Here is a 20,104-nt window from a genome sequence, read left to right as displayed (position 1 = left end):
ATTTTTGCCATTTTGTGTTTCATCTACTCATTTTTACTGCAATATATTAGGGGAAATTAGGATTTATTAGAAACCGAAAAATGCGAAGGGAGTAATCAGTAAGATCAATTTTATCTTTCCTGATTCACAAATCTGTTGACATTTTCGCTATTTTGAGTTTCATCTACTCATTTTCCTCATAAATGCATAAAATCCGCAGTCTAATGATGAGTTAGGCTCGCGATGAAGATTTTAAACGGAATCTACTAAATATGAATATTATACCTTTCTTTTAAATGAACTCTGATCCGTCTATTATCAATATTCATGTATTGACATCAATGTAGACATAAACTTTCTTTTTCCACTAGAAAACTGTAAAGGACAAAGAAGTTACAATGATTGCAGCTGTGAAGAAAACGACCACCGCGTCACCCCTCCAGAAACGACGTCAGTGCATTGTAATAACCGAGACGAATGTTTAAAAATCCATTAGACAACGTCAGATTACTAGAAGGGATCCACATCGTTATAAATAGATACTTAAAATATGAAAAAGTCTAAATTACGAACAGATTATGGCAACATTTGCAACACCAAATTATGTGGATCGTACAGAAATAAATCAACGATCAGGCATCGTCCCTGAAGAGTAACGATTATCTCAAACCCGAGGCCGTTTGCAACGAAAAATTTTCTGCCACGTACACTGCTCGCTTTTGCATGGAAATCTACCCGTCTCGATCCGCCCCGTAAACCAAGATTACCCCCATAACGCTCCCCTACGCTACTTCTAATTCAAAGACCCTCCTCTTCGTTCCACCCCTAGGTTTCCCGTTCATTTCTTCTGGCGACTCGCACGAATCAGACGCGATACAATAATATTGCCATAGTTATTGCGTGCTACAGATGTAAGAAAGTCTCTAAATAGAATCGATCGACGGGCCCGAAGAGGCTGCACGGTTGTTCGAGTCTTCATCTGTGAACGTCCTCGGCAGGGTTCTCAGCTTCGTTTCTAAACCCCGTTATTTCTCTTTTTAGTTTCTTTCGCGATCGACGACCAAAGTTTTCGCGACGGAGGCGCTGGGAAAGCGGAAATCAAACGGAACGATGCGATCTGTTTTCGAACGAGAAAAGTTTTCGGGGGATCTCTTTCTTTGTGCTTCGCAGCTTCGTATGTGTGTGTGTGTGTGTGTGTGTGTTTGTGGGAGGAGGGAGGGAAGGGGGCGAACAACGTTACGAGCACCGATTCTGGTCCTGATAATGGGAGTGTGCTCGTGGCAGAACACACGACACACGTTGTCTTTTCTGTTACGGTGTAAAGGCGTACACGTACGGGCGTTGTATACAATTGTGTGGATGAACGTTTACAGTGGGCGGTGTGGGTTTACACTTAACGATATTTCGCGAGGATCGCCGTACGAGCTGGCGCGATTTCGTTTCCGCGTCCGTTCTGGTGCGGCAATATGGCGGCTGGATTGACAGGCTACTTGGCACCAGTCGTTTCGAATTTACTATGACGCTCCGAATCGATGTTTCAGTTCAGTCTATTCAATGAACAGGGCAGTTCTGCCTCTTCAGCTACGGCTCAACGAAGATCGCACGGAAACGACATCATTTAGTTTAATTCAGTTAAATTAGTCGAGATTTATTCAAATTACAGTTGCGGACGCGGATTTTTTAAAATGCTGAGACTATTTCTCTGAAAAATCTGAACAATATGTCATGATCTTTTGTTACGTATATTGCACATCATTAAATTATATATTTCCTAGTTCAGAAGTTAGACCTCGAATCCTAATTTCATCAATATGTCGACTTTCGTTCGCAAAGGGTTAATATATGGTCATTTAAAAAACTTGAAGGGTATAATGTGAATGAATATTTTTATAGTTACTAGTTTAAGCACGAGATAAACAAGTGAGCCATAGTGGCGCACCGTCCAAAAAACATCGAGGGCAGTAACATCATAGTGGCGTACCATAGCTAAGAGGTTCAAGAAATGCAACTACAGTGATTTCCCGATATACGTCGCCAAGGCCTGGACGATAAACGTCGCGGAATTATCCCCACTACGGCGGAGTATACCCCGTGAAGGGCTACGAGGAGTGTAAACATAACACGGCTCGGGTAGGTCTCCTGTACAATACAAGACGCTGGCAAGATCCGTATGACATATATCGAGAGTTCACTGTAGCTTCTAAATTTGAGACGTTCCGTTGGCATTTCTCTGGATTGTAGATCGGGTGCAACGATCCTTTAGAATTGAAGCTAGAATTTGGCACAGAGCTGATTCATCTAATTTGGCAGAGTCTCATGTGTCGATGATCTCGAATGAGAAACCCGAGCGCCAAGTGACGCAATGATTGAGCAGATCGAGCGCGAGACTTCGTCGTCGGAAGCTCGACCTTGCCGCACCACGTCGAAGACGACAACCGGCCGTCGTACCGCGAGCCTCTCTCCGTCGACGTTTATTCCTGCTTTGCATTCTGCGTATAGCGAAAAACTCTTAATTACACACGTCCTCTCCCTCTGCCACTCTTTCGATGATATTCACGATTAGCAATTAGCAGACGCGACGCCACGCGCCTTCGTTGCTTCGATTACGAATAATGTATAACTTCTTACATTTTTTTTTTCATTTTTTCTTTTCTTTTATTTAGATTGTTCTGAGCAATTGAGATCTAGTATTGGAGGGATTTCATATACCTGAAATGGTAGTCACTTTTTCCTTCTTGTGATTTGTTTCCGTTTGCGAAAAAAAAAAAACGAAGAAAAAAAAACTCGTCCTTGTTCCTCCTCCTCTTCCTCGTTGCTCCCGTTCGTCCGTTTCGCTGTTCAACTTTCGTCGCCGAAGCTGAAGTATCCGAGGACCATCGGGGATCCTTGTCCTCTTCAGCGTCGATCATACCACGTGGATGATCGTCATTTATGCCGATTCAGTACTTCGTCGTTTCACTTTTCTCATTCTTTGCTTTGCTTTTCCTTGTTCGCCGTTTTGTTTAATTAGAATACTCTCGCTCTCATTCTCGCTCTCTCACTCGCGCTCTCTTTCTTTCTCTCTCTCTCTCTCTCTCTCTCTCTCTCTCTCTCTCTCTCTCTCTTTCTCTCTTTCTCTCGCAAAAGTTACGCGTCTCATCCATCCGCCTCACACCGCACGCACTCACACTTATCTGAGAGTAACAATTGACATACGTTTCGTAACTTTCCTAGCGTCTAGACAATGCGTCCCCGCATCGTCTTATTTTTTTATATATCTGGATTTGTTATTTTCCCCGCTTTCTCTTTTTTTGTTTCTTTTTTCTTGTAAATTTTACATTTTTCCTCGCTCTCGACATCGGGCTGGGGAGCCACGGCGAGCGACAGACACACTTCGCCGTGCTCTCGAGATTGAAAAGAGTCTGTTAACGAAAAAAGAAAAAACGAAAAAAGAGGAGACGAAAATTAACGTATGCGAGCTTGTCTCTTCGCAGATTGTTTTTTTTTTCTTTTCGAGTACGATTCGCGTTCCGTTTCCGGTTGAGGGTGATGATGAACCGTGGTTCTCGATTTATGAACCTCTCTTCTCGATCGTGCGCGCGATTTTCCTCGACGGCCACGGGTTTCGCGATAGGCCGAGAATTCGATACTTGGTTCGATCGTGCCGATCGCTCAGAGCAGTTTGACGATTTCAACGGAAAACAAAGAGCATGTTCCAGAAGGGATCTCACGTTCGCCTAATGCTTTTTGCTCGTTTAAGAGAAATGCAAGTTACACCATTCTCGCGGAACCATTACTTTCATTAGCTAAAACTAGAGCTGCTAGAAGAGTCGAAACGACTCGTGTCAGATTTATCGTTTTACGATTATTAAAGATGTAAATTGTTTTTGTAAGCGTTTAGTCGGTAAAATTGGATTCATCTAAACGTACGCTAGAACAAAAATTGCATTCGATGAATGCATTTTTGTTGTTCTAACGAAACATTGTCGTCAGACTGCGGATTTTGCAGATCGAATACGAAAGAGGACTTGAAGAACTCAGAAATACTATTATATTACAATAAATTCTATAATACTATTAAGAAAAGAAATAAGTGTGTACGTAGCTCCTGTATCTTGCAATTAATGCAGACAATTTTTATTTTGCACAAAAATCCGCAGTCTAGTCATAAATGTATAAAAGTCTGTTTTTTATCATCTTTTTCTATCGGAGAAATTTAAATGCTTGACAAGAGAGACGTTAGAATGTTAAAAAAAATGTAAAAGATGCTAACATTATACTTTCAAAACAAACTTATACACATTATATTATGACGCGCATCATTTCGATCCTGTGCCGAATGATTTCAAACTCGACTTTAATCCCGTTGTCCTCCTCGACTTTCACATACTATTTCCGTTCTATCCGAAGTGGACTGAACAGATCAGATCAAACCACCCTGAGCGGTCTTCAACCCCCATGCATCCCCCATTCGAACAAAAATCAGCTCCGATCGCGAGCTGCGCGTAGGCCCGATCTCCGTGCAGTCGTAATCCCGTTCGATGATTCGATGAAGCGTCGATGAAGCCGTGACGACAGAAATGACGCGTAGGAACCTAACGAGAGAAACTGATCGACGTTTGCTATAACGATGTCCGAACGATGTGTCCGCGTCCCATGTAAAAACATCGAATTGCCTGGTTTCCTCGAGGATCGCGATCGCGGTGTATCGAAGACAACGTTGAATACGATGAGAGGAGAATGAGGGATGAGACAGAGTGGAGAGGTGGAAGGGCGTTTCGCGGTGAAGAAACGAGGCAATTCCGACAGTACGACCGCGGGTTCAATTAATCCTAATGCGGCGTCGGTGACGTCACGGAGAGTTACGAGGATATCCGCTCCGTTCTGCCCGAGAGTATCGTTCCCGCTGGCTAGATTCGCTATTACTTTGTTTAAATCGCTAGTGTTTCTTTCTTCCCTCGCTTCCATTTAGTCGCTAAGTAGTCCGTTCCTTATCTGAAGTACTTCAGGCCCGCCACCAGCAGGAACTTCTCGATGAAAAGCTCGGAATCGAGGACGGCGATGTGCGCGGCTCGGCCGATCAACGCGTTCGCCGTCGCTGGCAACGCGTGGTGCACGTCGTACCTGACCAAGCTGACACCTGACGACGACATCACCGGGTACAAGATGTTCTGCACCATCTCGCGATACGCTGCACCTGCAAGTCGATTTTTCTGTTTTTAGTTGCAGTTTTAGTAGCGCTGTGCGAAAGGATTCGGGTCGGGGACATGAAAGTTAATACAGTTCGGATATACGAAATTGCAGTTGTAGGATTGGTCCAGTTATCGATAAAAATCGACATTATTAATGTGTTAGCAATACTTTGATACATCGATAATGCGACAATGGTAACGTACAAGGCGTAATAGTTTATCAATTAAATATATCTAGGTACTTCTAGTCAGTCTCCGGGATCCCAAAAGTGTATACAGTGAATTCTCGATATATGTCAACAACATATATGTCAGGAGACATACCGTAGCCCTGTTATGTTTAGACTCCTCGGCGTTCGAGGCCTCACGGCAGTGGGGATAATTCCGCGACGTTTATCATCTAGGCCTTGGCGACATATATAGAGAAATCACTTTAATCACTAGACCGCGGATCTTTATGGAAAATAAAAATTGTCTGCATTCACTGCAAGCACAAAAGTCACTTGTGAATGTGTTCCTTCTCTTAATAACTTGAGTAGGTTGGGAGTAATGCACACTTCAATTTTCTATATCTTTCTGCAGTTTCAAATTACAGCTGCCCATTTTTGTCAAGAAAACATATGTTTTCGTATATCAGTATATCTGACGATAGCAATCTACAGTAAAGTGTACACAACTGATCACCTCATCGGAGAAAAAAGAAAGACGCGGCACTTTACGATCGATAAATCGAAAGTAAATGATTGCAGAGACGTGACTAGAAATATCCAGTAAAATTTATCGATCGATTTAGCACACGATCCGAGGATTTCGCTCGCGATACTAACGTTCTACAATAAAAAGCACGGTTGATTGCCTCGATCGAACAAAAGGAGAAACATTTTACGAACCAATCGACGAAGAAGTCAATACGGAAAGTGTGCAGGCGCGGTCAGAGGTGTCCAATAAAATTTATCGATTGACTTGGCAAACGTTCGCACAACTTGCGATAATAGGATAAAGAGCACGTGCGTTCCGTAATAAAAAGCACGGTTGATTACCTTGATCGGAGGAGTCCCGCACGGCAGCCTTGCAGAGTTCTATGCGCGCCGAATGGAGCGGCACGTATCGATCCTGCGCGCTGCCGCAAAGAAGAACGTGTTTGAACTTCTCGAGATTGCTCTTCTGGCTGAGACGGAACATGAAGGACCGTTTCACATCGGACGCGTCTTTCATAGCCAGCTGCAGCAGCGAGCCGGATTTTTTCAGTTTCTGCATGAACCACATACCTGGCGGGCAGAGTTTCAGATTAATAACTTAGCGAGACTCTTCGGCAATGATCATGCGGCGATTAAACAGAGAGAGAGAGAGAGAGATAGTACCGGCGTTAACCAATCCGCTGGTGTTGTACAGTGTGCCCAAGTGTGGACCGCTGAGACTGAGAAAAGTGTGCAAACGCGGGAGAAGCGGCCGCAATCGAGGCCGAGTCAGAGCGCTTCGTATAATGATGGTCCCTAAAGAGTGTCCGATGAAGCTCACTTTCGTCGGATTCAGCCCGGACGTGTCTATGTGATGCAGAATCTCGGCCACCAGCCGGTCCGTCATCGTGTCGAAGTCCGAAAATGTGTCTCCCTGTGCGACAAACGCGACACGAACGTCAGACAACCGCCAAGACTCCGTAGATTCGCGATAAGGTAGAGTGACTACGTTACCGACAAAATTAGACGAAAAATGGTTTCACGTGCCTCAACTTTTCGTCCTTATATGAGAATATTTTCGCTGGGAAAGGGCTCGTTCGAAAGAGGAAGGTTCAATCCAGCGCGCGCTGGTCATGAGTCGATGAGATTATGCAGATATTTGGTAACACAAGCGTTAGAAGTAGGCGAAAAATCGACAATGTGCATGGCGTGGAATCCAAGCATTTTTATGCCATTCGATGAGTTTTCTGGATGAAATCGAGAGTAGCGCGCGCTAGAAAATGTCTCCAGCTACAAATTCAGCTATATTTTGTCTTGATTCTCTGCGAAATGAAGCGAAAAACTTGAAGCACGTTTCTGGCGTCAGAATTCATGATATCGATAATACAGAGCAAAAGATGTGACAAGTTTAGTCACAGACTTAGGACCCGTCCGGACGAGAGCAAGACGGATCTTAAGTCAGTGGCTGAGGGCTGTGAACGGAAATTATACAGCAGTTACCGACCTGCTGACTCTACAAAAGTCACCCCCTACTTAGTTCGGATAATCGAGGTTGTTCTATATCACGGATTAAACAAGCATACGTGATCCAAACGGTGTCGTGTTTGGTATCGTTTCGATCAGAAAAATGTCACAAATGAGTTGGTAAAAGTTTCTCAGGAAAATAATTAAAAACTGACACGTTTTGTCACTTTCCAGTATTCGGTGCGTTATGTCACACGATATAAGTCACATTTCGATCCCAAAGTTTTGCCCTGCAATATTGACACATCTACGGAAAACTTTAAGATCTGTCACCAACCATTTTGGTGGCTCGGTAGTTCTGGTAGCAGAAGTGCTAACAGAAGAGTTAGAAGGCAGATTGAATGACCTCACCTGGTTCCTCTCGGACATTAAAAAATCTAGATGCGCCCCGGGAAGACTGAGCTCCAAGTAGGTCTTGACGAGACGCAGATCGCCGGGGTTGCCATCAAGACCGTGGACGCAGATGATCAAGTGGGCCCCTTCCGGCGAGAAGAGCCGGTACTCGTTGCTGATGTGGAAGTACGGCATGGTCGAGGCCAGGGTCGGATAGTCACTAAGAGGCACATTCGATCTTAGAGGTTTTACCGACGACGGGGTCAGGAGGTCACCGTATCCAAGGGAATGGGCACGTTTATGGAAACGCAACTGCGCTTCCTTTCGTTCTCTAGACAGGATAAGGTAGACAAAAGAGAAACGTAACTACAAAACATAAAGATCAGATCCGAACAGCTGCCGAACGGAGGAAGCGGATCGCAAGCGTGATCGCAAGCGTGATCGCGCGCGTAAACCAAACGTAAAAACGCAATGAACAACACGTCGATAAAATCTGATGGTTTTCGCAGCGTCGGATAACTCAAAGTGGAGTGGACTCTTCCAGCTGGAGATCCAGGTGTTTAAACCTGACATGCTCCATAACTGTTGGAAAATCCTTTTCCGCTGTGAAACCCAAACGGGTGAACACTAGGATCTACGAGGGGATCTTTAGCGCTAATATTCTTTGAGGAGCGTGCAAGGGTTAAAGTAGCTAAGTGATCACAGGACCAGGGTTACCAGGCGAAGTGTATACGCCGCTGAACGCTTCCCCCTCTACCGCTAAATCTAACTCGGTTCTTCCCTAGTCACCAGGGTTACCAGACGATCTATATTCCCCGCTAAATGCTCCCCCCTTTACCTCTAAATCTGGCTCGATTCTTCTCTAGCGACTCTCTACGCAAGGTTAATATGTAACCTAGCTGGTAGCACTTGCTAGCCCAACCGCTGTCACGTATCCTCCTCGTGCAGAGTGTCGCTAGAAGAGTATCGGATGGTAGAGAGGGTAACGCGAAGACTTTATCCAGCAACTCTGGACAGGACATCGCAGTGCGCACGCGAAGCCGTACCTGTAGATCTTCCCGGAAAAGCTCATCTGTCGCTTGAACTCCTCCTTGCACTTCTTGAAGTTGATGGCGTCGTCCTGGGTCGACTGTAGCAGTTCCTTGCCCTCCTGGTAGCAGTCCAGACAAATGTCCCTAGCGCCGTACACCGGTTCCCTGTCCCTCTCCCTGTCCCTATTCTTCTGGGGGCTGCAGGGCGCCGTTTTCGTCTGTTTCGGACTTCGGACCGGTTTGACCGTCTCGTAAACGTGATAGAGGGGGTTGTCGATGATCGCCGGCGGGTCCCTGAACTCTTCTGGCGGCGGGGGCTCGTCCTGGAACATCTTCGGCGGCGGAAGTCGCACTTCCTCGTAGGAATGCTCCTCGACTGCCTCCTTGGCGAGCGGCCGCTCCTTTCGGGGCACTATCTTCGACAGTTTCTGTCGCAGCTGCTCGCTGGACAGCTTCGCGTTCCGACGCTGCTCCGAGCTGGAGGTGTCCCCGCTGCTGACCCAGCCGGAACACTCGGACGTCAGGTTGCTCGAGCTGGAGCTCGTGGTCGGGCTGCTCGGTCGGCTGGACGGTGGGCTGAGCGGATTCGGAATGACGGGAAGATTGTTGCTAAGGCTGTCCTTGCTGTCGCGAATCGGCATGCAAGGCAACGACACCGCGCTGCGCGGAACCACCACCTTGTTCTGCGCCACCGGCACGCTGGCGCATCTCAGTCTTTTCGTGTTCGGCAGCGGCGCACCTGTGCTGGACGTGTCCGAAGGCGTCGTGCCGTTCGTGGCCGGCGCCTCTATCGGCGACTTGATTGGCTCCACCTGGAAGCAAAGGTCTCGTGAAGTACCAGGAAGAAGAATCATGAAACAAGCTGCTCGTACAGCCTGTGCTGACATTGTCTTTTCATGGGACTGTCACGTCCGGTGGTTCGATCGCTCATGAATAAGACAAATAAAACTTCAAATAAAAATTATGCCACGCGAGGAGAGAAGAATAAATAAGATTAAGATAAGCCTTAAGATTCTAGGAAGTAAGACGGTGTCATGTCCGGTGATTCGACCGCTTAAGAATCAAACGAATAAAACTTGAGACAAAGAATTATTATGAACTATTGTTGAAACCCAATAATGTCATGCAAGGAGAAGGAAATAAATAGCGAACAAAACAATTCCAATTATCCTCCTGCGAGAGACGCAGCAAAGATCGATGTCACCCCGAAAAATAAACAGAAAGTGTGTCTAGTTGCACCAAGTTCCAAGAAGGCACACTAATCCCATGGTAAGAATGACGCGCATTAGATAAAAGATCAAATCAATATCCTATTGAAACAATGGACTGTCCATCCTATAAAAGGGAACCAATACTTCAATTCATTCATTCCGTCATAAAGTTTTGACCGGATCAGTCCGTCATAGAAGTGTCAATTCAGTTTTAAAAAATTTCAGTAAAGTCTAAGTTCAGTGAAAGTTTATAAAGTTTACAAGAAGCGATAATTGGAATTGGTGAAATCTGCGACCTGCGGCTGCGATATTGGAATTGGTGGAATCTGCAACCTGCTACCCGCAGCAACTGCGATTAGCGGTACCAGCGACTTGTGGACTTGCGGTGTCCACTTAGCGAAGCGAACCCAACAACTCGGTAAATTAACATTACTATTATTGAACGAAATATTTGTAAGCTATCTAGTTTATGCGTTAACTACACATAATCTCTATTTGTCAAATCATGTTTAAAACTTCTGATTCAGCACCTAATTTTGAATAAATCAATAATTTTGTTTGTTTTGGAAAATAAGAATACAAGTTATTTAAACAATCCCCAATTTCCCGAACCGTAGCCGGTGAATGCAGGTAGGTTCAAAACTGCGTCCTATCTCATAAAAATCATAATCCGTCCTATCTGGGACGTAACAGGACCTTGGGTTCATTGAACTTGACTTAGACCGTAGAACAAAGTGCAGCAGGTGAAAGTTGCTCGGTTTTCAGAGGCAATGTTTTGTGCGCTTCAAGGTCAACCTTGTTTTCTCAAATGGAATGACGTGGTCTTTTATTTTCATTTCGATTGCGCGCTTGAAGGTCACTCAAGATCAACTGCAACGGAAAATGTATTGTTCGAGGACACTCTTCGAACACCAGTGTTTTACATGTTAGCAATTGTTGATGGGACTTTCTCACTAGTATAAACGTTCAAAATTGCGAACTTGAACATAAATACACGGACTAGAACATTGTAGTACGCATGACACTGCAATTGGTCATAGAGCAAGCTGCGCATTAGAAGATTGATATACCAACAACCGGAGAGAACACCAAAGTAGAATGTTGACCTTGAGTGACCTTCGATTATAGACATTGAATCACTCGATTTCGATTGAAGAATCTGTGTGCCGATGCTCGCCACAAGGCTTGTTGAGCGGCACTGATGCACGCGGTGACGTGTTACCTTGAGAATAATTTTATTGTTATTCTCGACCTCCAGGACGCTGGTGGTGAGCGCGGGTGGGGGGTGTCGGTACTTGGGCAGGGGGGCAACCGCTGGGTCCTGATACGCAGGGGGCGGCGGTGCAGGCTTCCTGTTCCTGTGCCACTTCCTGCTGTCATCGGTTGGATGATCGATATCGAGGACAGGTGCGGAATGCGGTCGCTTCCCGTGTCTGTCCTTCCTCCTCTCTCGGTGCTCCTTCTTCGGCTCGGGCATCGGTGGCGCCACTTTGTAGAACATATCGTTGGCCTCGGTCTTATCGTCGACCTGCGATCTCCTATGCGCTTCGTCGCTGTAACAGGGCGGCGCACCGTTTCTGGGCGACTTCGCAGCCGGCCTGTCGTCTCTCCACCTGACTTTTTCTCTCCGGAAGTCGCAGTACTCGCTGCGATCGACCTCGTCGACCAGCCTCTCGGTGCTTTTGGGTCGCCGTGGTCTGTCGGGTTCGCCGTGAGTTCGTCCGCTTGTCCCGTTCGTGCGGTAGAAAAACGAGTCCGTGGTCGTCGCGGAGTAATTCGATCGTTTGTACAAGGGGTCCGTCATCGTCGAATGACTTCCTGGCATCCCGCTGCCGTTCATCGACTCTTGCGCCTCGCGGTTTCGCTGGCTCTGACCCGAACCGGTTTTGCCGATCGTGTGGTACCTGCGGGACTCCAGCCCGTTCGTTTGACTGTATTTGCCGCCGGCTTGATGGGTCTGCTTCCGCGAGTTCCCTCGATATGTCACCCTGTCCAACGTGGCCGTGTGCAACGGCTCCTGCTCCTGCAGAAAACCGTCCCCGTTCATGTTCTTCCCTGACAGGAAGCTGTTCTGATCGTTCACCGTCGACAGGGGCTGCCGGGACGTTAGACGGTGGCTGCGAGGCTCCAGGCGGATCCTTCTTGTGTCCAACGAATGGTAGTCTGAAAATCAAAACCCTCGTGTTAAACTAAATTTACATTGGTCCGGTAGCAGTCCAGCTTAGTGATCCAATCCAACTCTGGATCGTAACTGGAATAAAGTAAACAGTGTTTCTACACCAGTACTGTCCCTGCCTCACAAGAAGTCTCGCGGGACGGCACAGGGGCAAAGGGGACCCTCGCTCGTTCCGCTTATCCCCACCATTGGTGCTCTCGTAGTCCCAATGTTTAGGCTTTGACGTCACACTCTACACAGTGTGCTTGACCGCTTTGACCGATATTTCGCTAGAGCCGAAAATGCGTGTGAAACGAGGCGTGCCTCCTCTACTCTGACCAATCAGCTCCGCATTCCTTTCACGGGACTTCTTGTGAGTCACGTACAGTACGCAATCCAGTTAAACAATTGGACCGACAGTCCAAATTCACTATTTACCCCACATCATTCTAAACCCAGCTTAATGCGCAATCTATGTAGGCTCGTGATTGCTCGAGTTCGAAGGGAAGAACGAAATTTGCTATTGGGTGTACAAAGAGGGTCTCAATTGTCCGTGTCAAATGTCAGGGTGTACCTTCGGCCTTGTTCTCGGTCCAGCAGTCGGTCATCTGTCCATGATCCATGGGTCCCATGCAGGTGGGCACCGTCAGGGTCGGTCCCTGTTGTTCGCAAGGCTGTTTCGTGGGTCGATACCCTGGAAGCTGTCCACCGGGTGGCAACTCTGGAAACATGGCTGCTAGCAGCGACGTTATGGAGGTGTTCTGCGGGTCGGCCTGCTGCTGCAGGTTGAGTACCAAGATCTGCGTGGACTTGGCCCGCGGCAGGGGGACCACGGGCGTCGATCCGAGGGATGGATTCGGCGCTGAGCAAGCTTGTTGACCCGACGGAGGAAAAAGTGTGCTACTGGACGGCGGTGTCGACCTCTGCCTGCCACGCGATGGCACCGTGGCCGGCGGGGTGACGTTTCTTGCGCCTCCCCTTTGTCTGGGGAACAGTTGCGTCGACACCGATCGAGGAAGCGTCTTCGGAGAGGTCCTCGGCTGCACCGGCGCGATCTCTGGTCCTAGCTGATCCAGGGACTTGCTGTGCCTCGCGGGAAGAGTGGAAGGTGTCAAGGTCAGCCGGCCCTGGACCATCCCCAGGTCCTGGTTTGCACCCTCGCTCCTAGGTGACCAGATCCCCATCGATCTCGACTCCAGGATCGCTGCGATCCCGCAACTGCAGTCGTCCATGCCGGGAACTGGGAGAAAAAAAAGTATTTATTTATTTATTCAACTATGCGATCGTTGATTCGTGTTCTGATCCCATTCGTTCCTGTCCGGTAGGTTTGTTTTATTAGTCTGAGATCCTCTTGCACAAAAAGTAAAAAAATAACAAACATAAAATAGCAGAAGTTCTGCCCGTGACTCTTCAGACTTTTCAAGATCAAAGATAGGCAAGTTTAGCAGAAATGACCATAGTTCCAAAAATCTACATCTGTTAATTGTCACAATTGCTTGGAAGAATTGTACTGACCAGACTACGATACTTTATGCAAAATACAGAAGTTGCGCATCAATTGTAAGAAATAGAAGTCATGTAAACTATTTCGTTTTGAAAATTCAACTTAATCTTTTCACTGATGATGGACACTCACCGCTGTTTCTGTGCCTCTGCTTCATGTCCACGTACTGATCCTCGAATATCAGAGGCAGCGAGTGCAGGTCTCCGTCCAGTTCCGGGCAGTGCACAGGTAGAGGTGGCAACGACGCTAGGTACCGTGATCTTCTGGCAGCCTCGCTGACCGCTTGGTAGGATTGGTAATTAGCGTCGTAGCAGCCCCACGCCGACGTTCTTGGGTTCTCGAGCACGAAGAACCCCTCCGCGAATCGTTTCACCTGGGAATCGATATTCACAGCCGCAGAGATTATATTGTCAACGTGTAGAGTCGATACGTACGGTACTAAATATGTATATGTCATTAGTTTTCTTTACACCGAGATAAAATTCTATTCTGTGTATAAATAGCCAGAGAATCCGCAGACAGACAACAAATATCAATTTTCTGTTTCTTCTAGGAAATGATGAACGATGAGGAAGTTCTAAAATACTGTAACCGTAAAACAAATGATAGTGCAAGTGATTAAGAAAGCTGAACAGTAAAAGATGACGAACGACGCTCGCGAGAGGAGACAATAGACGAAGTGGGATTTTACCCTGAGTTGATGATGGATCCTCGCAAGATGCTGATGAACGGCCTCGCGTCCCGAGAACGCCTCCAGAAAATGTTGCCAGAGAACAATGTTTTGTGCGCAGAGTTGAGCGATATCAGTCTCCTCGGTGTCCATCATCTGTAATTACAGAGCGGACGTTTGCATGCCGATCAAGATCACCTGGCGACTACCTCCCAGAAAAAAAGAAAGAAACCAATGAGAAAGGGACACGGAGGGGAGGGAGGGGTGGACGGACAGTTCTAGAACAATATTGAACGACCTTGGTGATTTCTTTGTGCGTGTTCTGAGCGAGCTCGAGCGATCTTTGCTGGCACGACGGCAACAGCCGTGCTAAATCGGATAGATCGCCGAGCAGAGATTCCCGCGCGGCCAGAAGCAACCTGATCACTTCCTGTTGAACCAGTTTCGCGTGCTGTATCCTCATCGCCGATCCGACACACTTGGTCGTGGTCTCCTGCAAAAGTGGGGTTTCCTCGTCAGCTCGATCGACCGTCGGCCGATCAATCGTTCCGACTCGATTAACATAGATCGGTACGACAAACTGGTATGATTCGAAAACTCACGATGTTTCCTAACGAAGCGTTATTATCGCCGTTCGCTGCGGACTGTTTGAACTGCAGCCATGGCTTCCCTCCGCGCGGCGCGCTGCGAGAATATTACTCGGTTGATTACCTTCTCGTGATTTTAATTGAGATACGACACCGTTTCGATGGCATCGCGCGCGTCACGTATGAGAGAATACTAAACTGACGGAATAATTGAATAGCACTTCCAGCGAAATGCATTTCACGGCCGTTTTCTTTCACACGGATTCGAAAATGCGGCAAGAGATGAATCGAGCCTCCCGGAGCTTTCTCTCTTTCTCTTTGCAATCGTTTGACTTCATTCCCCCGTTCATCCGGATTATTAAGTCGAACTCGTTGCCTTCGAAATTCCCGAGAACTCGTTTCAAATTAACCCTCTGCAGCTCCGTGTAACTTTCTAGTCACGTGCCAATTTCATTTGCAGCCGGATTGTGACAAAAGTGTCTTGTTCGGTTGTCGAGTTTAACGCTAAGCCTACCAAGTATTGACAGTATCTGGTGAATATTGTCTTACAAAAATGGCAACCCTAAAATTATTGTGATTGTCTGTAATCTTCAATATAATAAATGCTTGGAGAAGAAAACTTATTTCACTGTTTTCCATAAATGAATTTTTGTAGTTTTAATGTTTGTATGATATAAACCCGGCCATTTTGACCGTGGTAGTGTTAACTTTTCTTTAAACTGCGAATTCAGTGTTAGGTTGCATATATAGGACTCGCTGTTTTACAGGATTTCTGTCGCATTCATAAGAAAAATTCGGGCTACAGAGAGTTAACACGTTCGCGACCTGCACTTATTTCAGCAATAGCCTTCATAGTAACAATATTCTATTATATGCAACCATCCTCTTGGAAAATATGAAAAGAAGATATTATCACAGGCAAGTTACGCGATCTCTGAATTGACATTCATTGACTAATAAATAACGACAAAAATTTGATTTTCTTCCTGTGATGCACAGAAACGTGAGCATCGTGTGAATGTTATGCTGGTCGCGACAGTGTTGCTGTGCCTTTATGCCTAACGAACGAATGCTCGTTCATCCCCCACTATAATTGCTATAATTATTAATTATTAACGAACGTGCCGCATTCGCTGTATATCAAAATTATGTATAGAGTCGAAAATTCGGCGAACGTAGCATTCGTTAATATTTATAAAATCGAGTAACCATTCTTCGAGCAATCTGAATTTTCGACGAATTTTTATGCTGGAGTGGGGGCCGAACGAGCATCCGTTCGCCTAAACGCACCATCAAGAAGCGGTCCCTGTCTCTCGCTGAATTTATTTTATGTTTCGAGCAAAGAGAAATGATAACTCACCAGCTCTGCACGTAGTGAAGTATGCTCTTCCTGTACGAAACGATGAAACGAAAAAGTTGAGAGAACAGATAGAGACCAGCCTCGCCAGTAATAGTATGATAATAGTTACTTAAAATAACGAGTTGATACAGACTTGATGTAGGGCTGGTGAAGGGCGACGAGGCACGCGTGGATCGTGATGGACACCGCCGCCAGATGAAAATAATCAAAGAGAACCGGCAGATGATAGTGAAGCCCCTTCGTTGGCGTGAAGTTCAGCTGCAACGCCCTGCAAACCGATAAAAAGCAGACGATGCACCCGTCAAAACCTTCAACCTGGAAACGCGGTGGCGCACGCGGCCAAGGTTATCGATCACTTTATCTATTAAGTCTGTAGGGAAGTTCCGACGCCTTCAAAGAACTTCTATAGACCCACTGTCCTCCTTTGCAAACCGGCACTTTCTGAATTACTTGACACTTGGGGATGCTACTGCCGCTAACTTGCTACTTGAACTTTCGAAATTGTTCTGCATTAACCTCCTATTGGATTTTAACCCTTGGCACTCGAATGGCGACTGTACGGCGCCACTAAAAATTCCTGTATCATTATTCAAAATATTTTTTACGTTATTAAATTTGTTTGTATTTAATAAATTACTAAACATCTTCGTATATCTGCTTCCATATTTTAGTTTCATACGTTTTTTCTGTCCTTGACCTTGAATGACCTTGGAATAATATAGTCGCTGCATTCCTAATGAAACGGACTATCATTGTAGGTGTTTAGAAAAGGGTGGTTCTATTTTTAAAAAGTGAAGGTCACCTTGATATCTCTAAAAAAATGACATAAAAACAAAATTTTTTTATGGCATCGTGTCAGCCCCATTGTACCATTCAACTTTGTCCTTACCATATTTTACGTATCTTTAGAAACACCAAAGATATTTGAGGTGCAAACGTTAGGTGACTCACCCTGTATATAGAAGGGAAATATTCTAGGTTGGAAGAAATGTTTCGTTTTAGAGTTAAAATGGCTTCGAGTGCAAAGGATTAATATTACCGTGGCGTAAGGTTACTCTATAAGTGTCATTTTGCGGTTATTTTTCGGAACAGAAAGACAACATTTCTAGAACCGAAATATAATATAATTATAACAGTTATAATACTATTTCACTTCTTCGTAACTATATCAATCAGAACCGATATACCGGGTGATTCACGGAACGTGATCAGTTTAGATAGCTCAGTTCTTAGCAGGTCGATCGAAATTTTTTTTATCAAGCATAGCAGGGTTCAGAGAGAGAGAGAGAGAGAGAGAGAGAGAGAGAGAGAGAGAGAGAGAGAGAGAGCTTTAAAAATATAGTAAATTCTTTACAACATTTTTTTTTCAAGACTTTTTCCAAGGTCTCCATAAATGTTATAAATAAACCTACAGTTTTCTCACACCTACCTTTTAGTTTCTATATAACTGGATAGATATAGATATAATATATAATTAGAGATCTAACGGTGTATAATTAGACGAACGAGCTGGCTAATTTAGTACACCCTAACGACCGATCCAACGTCCAGGAAATTTATCAGTTATCCAGTTCTCGATCATATCACACCACAAATTAGAGGTGCACAAAATTGTAGGTTTACTTATAAAAAGTTCAAGGTGACCTTGAAAACTCCAGGAAGAGCCGTGCTATACTTGATAACATTTTCGATCGGCCTTGCTAACAACAGAGTAATCTAAACTGATCACGTTCCGTGGATCACTATGTGTAACGGTTTGAAAATGTTATTTTCAGAACCTTTTCGGTCCCTACAGTATCGTCTGACGACTCAAAAAATTCCGCCACTCCGTATTCGCTCGCAATAATTGCTACGACTCGTTTCTCCGTCAGCCGGGGGAATCTCGAATATTTGCACGCGAGCCTTGTGAACCCCGTTCAAATCCCCGGCAGGGTCGCACACATCGAGGGACGCCAGACGTCGCGACGCCGTTGTCCCACGGACCTGATCTAACACGCCGGCGAGTGATCTCCGGCGTCTGAGACCGCAATATCGTTTGCCGGCGACGATCCTCGCGGATGGCAAGCCTCTCGTGAAGACTGTCGTTCGCGGCAACGGGGGATGATCAAGCTAGAGCTGCTCACCTAGACGACACGCAAGCCATGTTCCCGGGCTGTGTCTGATCGCTGAACCATAGCTCGACGCCGAGATTGAAGTGGGTGCGCGAGAGCACCTCCTCGATCTTGTGACTGTGCACGAGCACGTGCGCCCGGAATAGGACCGATGTGCCGAGTGTCACCTCCTCGTTTCTGTAGAGGATCTGAAAGCGCTTGCTCGTCCCGGGCGCCTCCAACGAGTCTGGAACAATGCTCTTCTGAAATTTCGGCAAGATAACGGCTCAAGAAGAGACGGAGATGGGTCTGGGGGGTGGACAATAACGGATGGTCCTTACTTTTCGACTTGCGATCATTTTTTCTTGTATAACCTACCTAAATTGTCAGACCTGACACTGCCTGTTACAGTACTTTATCAGGGAACTAAACAGTAGAATAGCATGTTTTCATATTTTTGAGATATCTGCATTTTTCCGATTTTTGGGGGGTTTTGCATTTTTGTGATCACAGTTTGCAACAAAAAAATCTGAAAAAATCCTCAAAAATCCGCCATAGGATTCAAAATATGCCACATTTTTTTCAGAATTTTAGGAAGCATCCGAGTGCGGAAAATGCGCGAAAAGCGAGAAATCCAATTTACCCTGTAACTACCCTCACGGGCAAGATAGGGGGTTGAAATTTTACTCAGAGGGGTTTTTCTTGGTCAGCTTTCGAATGGTTCATTAATCATTGAAAAACAGTCTAAGGGCAGTTTTGATCGCCTTAATCAGCTAGGCCCTTTGGAAGCTATCGGACACGCGGGAACCCCTGCCGTATTTTTCACAATTTAGGGGCGGGGGGGAAGAGCGAAAAAATAATAATTTTGTGTCTCCTGTATCCGAGGACCACCCCAGTGGACAGGTGGCCTGGGAAAAGGGGATGGTATGCGGTCGTGTCTGATTCGAGTGAATGCTTGTCTGGATAACCGCTTGATGCACCAGCCAGAAGCGTCTGACGCATCTCCGGAATGAGACAGCTCCGAGTCCTACGCTCGGCTCGTCTACATTGCTCCCATCATTCTTGCCTTCCGAACGGAATCTCCCCATTTGTTAGATTATTGCGCGGTCGGCGCAGCTCCCGCCGAACAGAATGCGTGATATACCGCGGACATTTAGGAGGTTCCCAGCTTTTATTGACTACTTTGTCAAAAGCTACTCGGCCAGACTCAATTTTCGCAAACGGCGAGATTCGTCCAAGCAGGCGGCCGATTTACTTTGCTCAATTAGAAACGGTCTTTGGAGCTACGGGCAGCGGCAGGTGATTTTTTCAAAATATTTTCCACGAGAAAGACAACGTAGTTTTGTTTCAAAGCAATTCTTTCAGGCTGTCTGAAGCGAACGCATTACTGATACTGGAATTACAGGTCAAAATTACTTATCTCGTAGAGAATCAAGACAAAATATAGCTCAATTTGTAGCTGGAGATATTTTCTAGCTCGCGCTACTCTCGATTTCATCCAGAAAACTCATCCAATGGCATAAAAATGCTTGGACTTCACGGCACACACATCGTCAATTTTTGGCCTACTTCTAACGCTTATATTACCAAATATCTGCATAATCTTTCGAATGAGCCCTTTTCCAGCGAAAAATACTCTCGTATAAGGACGAAAAGTTGAGGCACGTGAAACCATTTTTCGCCTATTTTTGTCGGTAACGTGGTCACTCTACCTTATCGCGAATCTAGGGAGCATTCGAGTGGTGCCTCTGAGGCGTCACTAAAATTTTGTTTACATTATTTGTTTTTATCTAATAAATTACTAAAGTGTAA

At 45.8% G+C, this 20,104-nt stretch overlaps 1 protein-coding gene across 6 annotated transcripts in view; it reads right to left on the bottom strand.

Moving 5' to 3' along the window:
* Positions 1–997: 997 nt before the first annotated feature.
* LOC143365352 (protein FAM135A) overlaps positions 998–20,104 on the bottom strand; it is a 57,143-nt gene continuing 38,036 nt past the window's right edge. Inside the window, exons 4-17 of one of the 6 annotated variants that reach the window (XM_076805449.1) lie at positions 18,326–18,539; positions 16,312–16,470; positions 16,203–16,232; positions 14,858–14,939; positions 14,551–14,748; positions 14,277–14,411; positions 13,718–13,958; positions 12,656–13,321; positions 11,149–12,089; positions 8,731–9,527; positions 7,703–8,015; positions 6,512–6,761; positions 6,191–6,418; positions 998–5,155 (exon numbers count right to left, since the gene is read on the bottom strand). In XM_076805449.1, the coding sequence (XP_076661564.1) occupies positions 4,950–5,155; positions 6,191–6,418; positions 6,512–6,761; positions 7,703–8,015; positions 8,731–9,527; positions 11,149–12,089; positions 12,656–13,321; positions 13,718–13,958; positions 14,277–14,411; positions 14,551–14,748; positions 14,858–14,939; positions 16,203–16,232; positions 16,312–16,470; positions 18,326–18,539 (4,460 nt within the window). In that variant the 3' untranslated portion in view covers positions 998–4,949. The remainder of the gene's footprint in view (positions 5,156–6,190; positions 6,419–6,511; positions 6,762–7,702; positions 8,016–8,730; positions 9,528–11,148; positions 12,090–12,655; positions 13,322–13,717; positions 13,959–14,276; positions 14,412–14,550; positions 14,749–14,857; positions 14,940–16,202; positions 16,233–16,311; positions 16,471–18,325; positions 18,540–20,104) is intronic. The other 5 variants (XM_076805453.1, XM_076805450.1, XM_076805451.1 and 2 more) reach the window with 5 other exon arrangements.

The sequence above is a fragment of the Halictus rubicundus genome, chromosome 2, assembly GCF_050948215.1.
Source record: "Halictus rubicundus isolate RS-2024b chromosome 2, iyHalRubi1_principal, whole genome shotgun sequence".
NCBI classification, from domain to species: Eukaryota; Metazoa; Arthropoda; class Insecta; order Hymenoptera; family Halictidae; genus Halictus; species Halictus rubicundus.
Note: the sequence above shows the minus strand (reverse complement) of the source record. Positions and strands in the feature narration are given on the sequence as shown.